This window comes from Penaeus vannamei, chromosome 35, assembly GCF_042767895.1.
Source record: "Penaeus vannamei isolate JL-2024 chromosome 35, ASM4276789v1, whole genome shotgun sequence".
Classification (NCBI taxonomy): Eukaryota; Metazoa; Arthropoda; class Malacostraca; order Decapoda; family Penaeidae; genus Penaeus; species Penaeus vannamei.
In genome coordinates, this window is record NC_091583.1 from 27,501 (window position 1) to 37,500 (window position 10,000).

Consider the following 10,000-nt stretch of genomic DNA (forward strand, 5'->3'; position numbering starts at 1 on the left):
ACGAGAATTGTTTTAATTTGAAACTTAAATTTCTTATTCTCTCAGGTACGTTGTTACCCAAAACCGCAGCGTGAACCAAGTCGGCTGACGGAGATTCCTGAGGCCGCTCAAAGGGCACTTTCGGTAGATTATCGCAAATCATATAACTAAACATGCATAAGTAAACGACAACTTACTTTTATCTCAACGAAAGAATGAGGGAGATAGATAGATAGATAGAAAGAGAGAGAGAGAGAGAGAGAGAGAGAGAGAGAGAGAGAGAGAGAGAGAGAGAGAGAGACAGAGAGAGAGACAGAGAGAGAGAGAAACAGAGACAGAGAGAGAGAGAGAGAGAGAGAGAGAGAGACAGAGACAGAGAGAGAGAGAGAACGCAATAGAAAGAGCAAGGGAGGGAGAAGGACAGACAGACAAACAGACAGGAGGCAGATCCCGAGCACCCCTCCCAGCGAGCGAACGCCGGGCCGAGATCGCTGCCTCGATCCCGACGAGGAGCCTGATTCGACGCTGCCTCGATCCCGACGATGAGCCTGATTCGACGCTGCCCGTGACGATGGCGTGTGGGAGGCATGTTCTCCGCAGTACGTGTGTCAGCGGCTCGGGAATTGGTTTACTTCATGTGGGAATATTTTATGTATCGGATGTCAGGGCACACGCACTCATACACCTATACGTTCATACACATTCATGATCTCTCTCACTCACTCTCTCTCTCTCTCTCTCTCTCTCTTCTATATATATGTGCTCTTCTTCTCTCTCTTTTCTCTTCTCTCTTCTCTCTCTCTTCTTCTTCTTCTTCTCTCTCTCTCTCTCTCTTCACACACACACACACACTATCTCTCTCTTTCACTCACTCTCTCTCACACACACACGCACTCATACAAACACATATGCACACGCACATACACACTCTCTCTCTCGCACACACACACCATCATTCTCGCTCTCCCTCACACACATATAAACAAACAAACAAATACAACTACGCTCTCTCTGTCACGCTCTCTCTCTCTCTCTCTCTCTCTCTCTCTCTCTCTCTCTCTCTCTCTCTCTCTCTCTCTCTCTCTCTCTCTTTCTCTCTCTCTTTCCACTCACTCACTCTCTCTCTCTCTCATACACTCATACACGTACATGTGCACACACATATACACACTCATTATATATGCAGACACACACAGACACACACACACACACACAAACAAACATACACACACTCCTTATCTCTCTCTCTCTTACACACACACAACACACATTCATGCAATCATAGGTGCACACACAACACACACACTCCCTCTTTCTCTCTCTTACCCATACACACACACACACACACACACACACACATACACACACACACCCACACACACACATGCACACACACACACGCACACACATGCACACACACACACACATATATGTATATATATATATATATATATGTATATATATATATATATATATATATATATATATATATATATATATATATATATATATATATATACATATATATATACATAAATACACACGCATGAAAGAGAGAGCGAAAGAGAGAGAGGGACAGACAGAGAGCGAGTTAAGCAGATAGGTAAAGATGCATGAAGCGATGCCTCGAGGGCAATGCATCCCGCAGCAGCGCCGGCCTGGGATGGCCCTCCCAGCCTCCGCCTCAGTCACATCTGCGATTGTATGGTCCTCCTGACTGCACGGTGACGTCAGAGGCCATGACGTCACACCGGGGCAAGGCGCGATGGGCCCGACGGAGTGACGTCAGACGGCGTCGACTCCTCCCTAGGAGATGAATATATTCCTTTTCTCACATTGCCCAGCTGTAGCGTGTTATGGGACAATGGTATCTATTAACCGGTAACATAAGAAGGTAATTCAAGAGCGTCGCTGGCCTTCTTAACCCTCGCCCTCGCGCCCCGGCCAATCAGAACTGCGGTTGTGACAGTACACTCTTGTATTTCAAAAAAGGCTCCTTTTTTACGACGCGGGCGGGTTGCACTCCAGAAAGGGGCGCTGATGAGTGTCCCGCCCGCCCGCCCGCCCGCCCGCCCAGTCGTACCAAACAATGCCAAAGAAGAGAGTGCGAGGAAGAAGGAGAAAACCCGAACGCCGTCCTCTCCGCTCTTTCCCTCGATCGCGGGCGACACGCGACCGCCAGGCGAGGGGCGCGATTCGCGTTCACACGCCGTCGGAGCAGCACCTGCAGCACAAGCCGCGGCCTCGTCGCAGGACGCACACTCGCGCACTTTCGTCCAGCGTTGTCCTGCATCCTCGGTAGCCTGCTGGTGTTGCCACCTCCCTTTCGCTGCCGCTGTCCTCAGTTGCTCAGTGGACGCTTGCGCCCAGTGTCGCCCGCCGGCTGTTTCCCGCCCTGCAGCTGCGTCTCGTGCTGCCGTGATGGAGCCTCCGCTGCTGCCGCTGCTGTTCATCCTCGTGGCAGGTAGGCTTGCTCAGGCAAAAGCTGGTTCAGTTGGTGTGCGAAAGGGCCTCGGCGCCGCTGGCCTCGCGGCGAGGGCGGACGTGGGAGCGCAGGACTGGGGACTTTTTGTCGCTCCGTCTGTGAGGGGAGCGACGGCGAGGGGAGACGGCGCTCAAAATAAGTTCTCTAAGCGGCCCGAGGCGCGAATTTGCTAGTTTCTTTAACGTGGACGGTTTAGCGACATCCCAGCCATTCAGCGGCTGAACAGTGCAACTTCTGCAAAGGCGTAAAAGCAAAAGAAAACAAAAAAAGGAACTCATGTACGAAATGTCAACGATGCGTCCGACGTAGCTTGACCTACCAACCGCTGTAAAAATAGCACATAACAAAGGGATGTTTTTATGAAGTGATTAAGATGGAAATATATACATGGAGAGATAAAGAAATGAAGATACAGACGGAGATAGATGAAGAAATAAAGATACAGGCGGAGATAGATAAAGAAATAAAGATACAGACGGAGATAGATAAAGAAATAAAGATACAGACGGAGATAGATAAAGAAATAAAGATACAGACGGAGATAGATAAAGAAATAAAGATACAGACGGAGATAGATAAAGAAATAAAGATACAGGCGGAGATAAATAAAGAGATGGACAGACTGAAAGAGCGAGATAGCGAAACAGGCAGAGAAGAGCATTTGCAGATCGGGAGAGACAGACAACCCGACATGCAGACAAACAGACCGACCTCAATAAAGCGAGACCCAGGCCCAGCGCCCAGGCCAGCCGAGCCCCCAAGTGCGCGCAACAGACAATCTTCACATCATAATGAGCGACAGCAGTACGGTGGCAGGCTGGGGCGAGGCACGGCACCGCCACACGTGCCTCTCTCCCTCCATTAAACTCCGCGCCCCCTGATATTTTTACACGGCTGTACTCTGGAGATGTCTCTTTTTTTGCTTTTTTTGCGTGCCGGGTTTCTTTTTTTTTTTTTTTTTTTTTTTTAATTCTCTTTTTTTTTCTTTTGAGGCGGGGGAGGGGGAGGGGGAGGGGGGCGAAGTGGAGCGTTGTTGCCAAGTCGGTGTGTCGCGAAGTACTGACGTCTCGTTGTACTGTTTAATCTCGTAAGCTAAGAATACATTCCTACACGTACGAGGGAAGGAAGGGACTGGGAGGAAAGAGGGGCAAGAGAGAGGGAGAGAAGAGAGGAAACTGGAGGGAGGGAAGAAAGGGGGGGAAATAGAGAGAGAGAGAGGAAAAGGAGAATCCGGAGATGGGGAAGAAAGGGAGAGAGAGGAAGGAAAATGAAAACGGGCCAGAGCGAACGGAGAGAGAGAGAGAGGGGGGAGGAAGTGAGAGAGAGAGAGAGAGAGAGAGAGGGGAGCGAGAAAGCGAGAAAGAGAAAAAGAGTAAGAAGAAGAGAACAAGAGAGAAAGAAGGAAGGAGGCGGAAAAGAACAAAGTGTTCGCACCTTCATCCGTCCTCCGCACTTTGGTTCGAATCGGTAAATATTTTTCGTTCTCGTGAATCATCGGTTTGGGCGCCCGGGAAGGAGGCGGCGAGATCAAGCAGGCAGGGGAGGGGAGGGGAGAAGGGAGGGGGAGGGGGAGAAGGGAGGGGGAGGGGAGGGGAGGAGGAGGAAAGGGTAGGAGGAGGAGAGGGGGAGGAGGGAGAGGAGGAGGGAGGAGGAGGAGGGGGGGGGGGGAGAAGGAGGAGGGAGGAGGGGAGGAGGAGGGGGGAGGGAGGGAGGGGAAAGAAGGAGGAAGAAGAAGAAGAAGAGGGGGAGGGTGAAGAAGAAGAAGAACAGGGCGAGGGTGAAGAAGAAAAAGAAGAAGAGGGGGAGGGTGAAGAAGAAGAAGAGAAGGAGAGGGAGGGGTGGGGATGACGAGCGGGGGGAGGGGGAAGAGAAAGCGACAAGAATGTCAATAACAACAATAATCTATCTGATAGATATCAACTTGTTTCGCTCGTTCGTTGGCACGCTACGCTTCCAATTTACGTCTTAAACATCATCTGACTGCGGACTTAAAGTTATATCCTCATTTTAAGGGAAAAAGAGGTAATACATGCCTGGAATTATGTTCCATGTGAATGCAGACTTGAAGTCATTTCATTTTGGTATAAAATGGGAGGATAATTCGCAAGATGAATATTACAGAATGACAGACACACGCAATAACGCGCACTTGCGCATGTACACTTTCACGACTCCGGAATGCTTTATTCTAACCCTTTTATTATTTCGATTAGTATTGTTGTTGCCGCTGTTTTTATCATTATTGTTGTTGTTGTCATTGTTGCAGTGCAGAGCTGGGGAGGAGGCTCTAAGAAAAGGGGAGATGGGAAGGGGAAACAGAGGGGAAAGGGGAGGACAAGAGAGGAAAAGGGGATGGGTCAGGGGAAGGGAGGGCGAAGGGAAAAGGGGATGGGTCAGGGGAAGGGAAAAAAGGGGGGCGAAGGGGGAGAAGGGGATGGGAAGAGAGGGGAGGGAAAGGGAGCGAAGGAGGGGTGGGGGGGGTTTAAAAGGGAGGAAGGAGGAGGAAAGGGGGAGAGAGGTGGGGGGCTCAAAGGGGTGGGGTTGGGCGGATCTGGGGAGGAGGGGAGGGAGAGGGAAAAGAGAGAAAAAGGGGAGGGAAGGGATGAAAGAAGGGTGAAAAGGGAGCGAGGATTACTTTTTTCAGCAGAATTCCCAAGGATCCCACCAGTAATAATAACGATAAAATGATAATGACAATAACAGTGACAATAAAACTGACAGTACCAATAAAATAATAATAATGATAACAATGTGATTCTAATAATAAGGATAATAGAAAATAATGATGATGATAATAATAGAAAAATCATAATAATAATTTAAAAAAAAATAATAAAAAATATCACTAATGGTAATCGTGCTGACGTAGCAGAAGAAAAAGGAAAAATGAAGCTAGTGAGAGAGACGGACGAAAGGAGAAAGAAAAATATACGTAAAGATAAACTTTCTGAAAAAAGATACACGACAGCTCTCGTAAACTGACAGTAAAGCGAAAGGAAAGAGGAGGGGGAATCAAGGAATAAAGAGAAGGAGAAGGATTAGAAAAAGGAAAAAAAATAGAGTCAGGGGGAAGGGAGGGAGGGGGGACGTCGCCTCAAAAGGAGGAGGAGGAGTATGATGATGATGAAGATAAAGAGGAGGGGGAGGAGGAGATGGAGAGGGATAGACGAGGAGGAGGAGGAGGAGGAGAAGAAGAAGAAGAAGAAGAAGAAGAAGAAGAAGAAGAAGTAGAAGAAGAAGAAGAAGAAGAAGAAGAAGAAGGAGAAGGAGGAGAAGTAGAAGAAGTAGAAGGAGAAGGAGAATGAGAAGAAGAAGAAGTAAAAGAAGAAAAAGAAGAAGAAGAAGGAGGAGGAGGAGAATGAGAAGAAAAAGGAGAATAATAATAATGATAATAATAACAAGGAGGAGCAGGAGCAGGAGAAGAGGCTGATGCTGAGAAGTTGCAAGCGGCGGCGCAGGGCCTCTCTTGGCGCTGGGTCTCCTGGCTGCCGGGGCCGAGTCCGTGACCTTGGCGGCCGCGTTCCAATGGCCTGGCCTCACACACTCCCACTCGCCGAGCACATACGCTTACGCACTCAAGCTGAGGTGGCGAGAAAGCTACTCGTTCCATTTATCTAACCTTTTTCTCCTCCTCCTCTCTCTCTCTCTTTGTTTTTTTTTTCTGATCTATTGCCGTCTTAGAATCTAAATACACCCGTTGGTCGTGAGCGTTTCTCTGGCGTTCGTTCGGTCCCGCCAGGCGTGGGACAGCGGGGGCGAGCGGCGCAGGGGAACCGCCCACGAAACTCGAGTCCGACCCCAGCAAGCGGGACGCGGAGCCTCCGACGTCGAGGGAGGGCACCCGAGGCACGCGATGCAGCGAAAGAGGCGCATGAAAGGGCGCGGGAACGAATGAATGGCAGGTAGAGAGAGGAGACGAAATGAGACGAAAGAGAGAACCAGGGAGCGATGCGTGATACGAAGCAGCTGGGAGTCCAAGTCACGGAGATGATTCTAGCAGCCTTTCTCGCTCTCGCTCGCCCGGTGACGAGGCGGCGTCGCGCGGCTGCAGCGCCTCTTGCTCGCATCGGCAGGACGGGCCTCGGGCGCCGCCGGCCGATTCGCGGTCGGCGACGACGCTGACGGAGGTAAGAGCGCGGGCGACGAGGGCGCGAAGGACGGCCGCGTCGGGTGACGAGGACCGCAGCCACATGCGTGACGGCGAGCTGAAGAATGCGGATGAAAAAAGCAAGAAAAAAAGAGAGAAAAAATGTGGTAAGATAATTTCTCCATAAAGTGTAGCAATCCCCCTCCCTTCCCCCTCCCCCCCCTCCTCAGACCCAGCGCGAGCCCTGTGTCAAGACGCTAAGACTATAATAAAGCTCTGTATTGAATCATGCACACGTCCTAAAGAAAGACTTGGAAGTATTACGAAGCGCGACGAAGACGGGTTCAGTTTACATTCTATGAAATTAGCATTTTTTAGGAGGACGCGAGTTCAGTCCCCCGAGGCGAGGCACCGCCGCCTCCTAGGTGTCACCGAGAGACCCACGCCGGAGGAGAGAGAGGCCTCTAATCAGCTGCTTCGCTCTTCCTCACTTTTCCTATTAGCTCGTCGACGCCGCGGCCGCTGCGTGGACGAGTCCGCTGCATGAGTTGCACAACGCGAGGCAACCGCGACGCGAGGGACGTCGGCGGCCGCGTCGACTAAATCACCGCTCAATCCTCGCGCTGAGCCTCGAAACACGTTCGCCACACGTTCCGGGTCGGACTGCCTAGGCCTCTCCTCCCGGGGCCGAGAAGGGGGTGGGGGGAGGGGGGGGAAGCAGCCCGAAAACAAAGGCCTCAGGGAAAGCAACTGGGATTAGGTCAGCCCTTCGTCATGCGGGGGAGGGAGGGGGGGAGGGGGCGCTGGGTAAAGTGATATCATGGCAGCGTTTGTGTGATGTCAGGAGTATTCGTGACCTTTGTGTGTGCGTGTGCTTATGTGTGTGTATGTGTGTGTGTCTGTGTGTATGAGAGAGAGGGAGAGGGAGAGAGAGAAAGAGAGAGAGAGAGAGCGAGAGAGAATGTGAGTGTGTGTGTGTGTATGTGAGAGAGAGAGAGAGATTGTATGTGTTTGAGAGAACGTGTGTGTGAACGTGTGATGACAGGAGTATTCATGACCTTTGTGTGCGCGTGTGCTTATGTGTGTGTATGTGTGTGTGTGTGTATAAAGAGAGAGAGAGGGGGAAAGGAGGGAGGGAGGGAGAGAGGGGAGAGAGGGAAGAGAGGGAGAGAGGGAGAGAGGGAGAGAGAGAGATAGAGAGATAGAGAGATAGATAGAGAGAGAGAGAGAGAGAGAGAGAGGTGGAGAGAGAGAGAGCTTGAGAGAGAGAGAGCAGGAGAGAGAGAAAGAGCTTGGGAGAAAGAGAGAAAGTGAGTGAGAGAGAGAGAGAGGGAAGAAAAGAGATTGAGAGAGAGAGAGAGAGAGAGAGAGAGAGACAGAGAGAGAGAGAGAGAGAGAGAGAGACAGAGAGAGAGAGAGACAGAGAGAGAGAGAGGGGGAGAGAGAGGGAGAGAGACAGAGAGATAGATAGATAAGGAGAGAGAGAGAGAGAGAGAGAGAGAGAGAGAGAGAGGGTGTGTGTGAGAGAACGTGTGTGTGAACGTGTGATGTCATGACCTTTGTGTGTGCGTGGTGCTTATGTGTGTGCATGTGTGTGTGTGTATGGAGAGAGAGAGGGGAGAGAGAGAGGGAGGGAGGGAGAGAGAGGGAGGAAGAGAGAGGGGGAGGGAGAGAGAGGGAGGGAGAAGAAAGAGGAGGGGAAGAAGAGGGAGGGAGAAAGAGGGAGGGAGAAAGAGGGAGGAGGAGAAAGAGGGAGGGAGAAAGAGAGGGAGGGAGAGAGGAAGGGAGAGAGAGGGGAGGGAGAGAGAGAGGGAGGGAGGGAGGGAGGGAGGGGGGGGGAGGGGGAGGGAGGGGAGGAGAGAGGGAGAGAGGGAGAGAGAGAGAGAGAGAGAGAGAGAGAGAGAGAGAGAGAGAGAGAGAGCGAGAGAGAGATTGTATGTATTTCGGTATCTATATGTGTATGCATGTTTTTTTGTTTTTTTATCGTGTTTCTGTTTTTGTTTGTATTTTTTTTCTATGTGTGTATTTAACTTTATGTGTGTGGGCGAAAGGTTAGTGACTAAGTGAGCGTGTGTGTCCGTGTCAGTATATGTATGCATGTTGTTTTTCATGTGTGTACGTGTATGTGAGTGAGTATGCATAAGCCAGGGCCTGTCACTATCAGATTGCCACAACTATTTCACTATCGTAAAATCGTGATTTATTTTCCGTATCAATATCACACCAATAGATATTAGTAATAACATGCCGTTCATGGTTTCAAATTAGTGAATGACTTATGTATGGATGGAATGCCTAGTAAAGCAACACATGCGGTCTTAAAACAGCTGACTACCCCCCCCCCACCCACCCCCACCCCATCCCCGCGCACAAAAAAGTGTAGTAAGATTCTTTAGTGATTTCGTTATGACTGCACTGAACTGACTCTACGCAATCAAATATTCCTCTGGATTTTTCACAAGAATGAACGAAAATGTTGAAACCACTTGCCTCTGTTTTTTTTTTTTCTTAAATCTTTAATCTTTAGCTCGAATGTATATGAAATCTCCAACGGATTTTGGCCGCGCTTGTTACTAGGCCACGAATTCCAGATTAATTTAATGCCACTCTTTTTTTTATCCCAAACCGAAGAGAGTTATAGTAGACACAGGCGAGGAACATGAACCTCCAGGATTGAATTACTGTGGGATGGAGCGCCTTGGCTGACATTCCAAATCTTGAACAGGTGCTTACAAGGATCTTAAATGCTGCCCTTTGTCTTTCTTTCTTTGAACTGCTGGAGTTTTGGTTTGTGTGCCTAATTATTCTTTGTGGGGCTCCTTTGAACTTGAATCGGGAGATTTGTTGTTGTATTTGTTGGTGTTACTCAAGCTGTCATCATCATTCATCTTTACCATTATGTTATTGCTATGATTGTTGTTGCTGTTGCTTTACGTTTTATTGTTTTTGTTGTCATCATCATCATCATCACTACTACTACCAGTTATGATTATGGCTTTTATATTATGTCCTCATTCTTTTTCTTTAAATTATCATTCCTGCTGTTGTTATGACTTTATATTCTTTGTTGGTTATTGTTATATCATCACATTACCACTAATAACGACAATGTTAGCAGTGGTATTCCCCTACTACTGCTTGTAAAGATGATATTAACAACAATGATATCGGTAAGGATTATCATCGCTGCCATATTCTTTATATCTTCATCTTTTCTTTTTTTTTCTCTCTCTTCCTTTTTTCAGTTTCCCAAGATAATGTTCTCAAAGGGCAGAGGATGCGGCGGCGACGGAGGACGCGGTCGCCTCCTCTCGCTCTCCCGTTTCCCTTGTTTTCGCGCCCCGGGCATCGTCGTCGCGGCCTGGCATTATGCAAGCGTCGCTGCAGGTGGACGCCTCCTCGCGCGGTCTTGCAGGCGCTCGTTTGCATGTGTCCGAATAGATGGTGAT

General features: G+C 49.4%; 1 protein-coding gene across 1 annotated transcript in view; it reads left to right on the forward strand.

The window, feature by feature from the left end:
• The first annotated feature begins 2,004 nt into the window (after positions 1-2,004).
• LOC113819915 (uncharacterized) overlaps positions 2,005-10,000 on the forward strand; it is a 38,964-nt gene continuing 30,968 nt past the window's right edge. Inside the window, exon 1 of the mRNA XM_070113826.1 lies at positions 2,005-2,443. Coding sequence (XP_069969927.1) covers positions 2,020-2,443 — 424 coding nt within the window. The 5' untranslated portion in view covers positions 2,005-2,019. The remainder of the gene's footprint in view (positions 2,444-10,000) is intronic.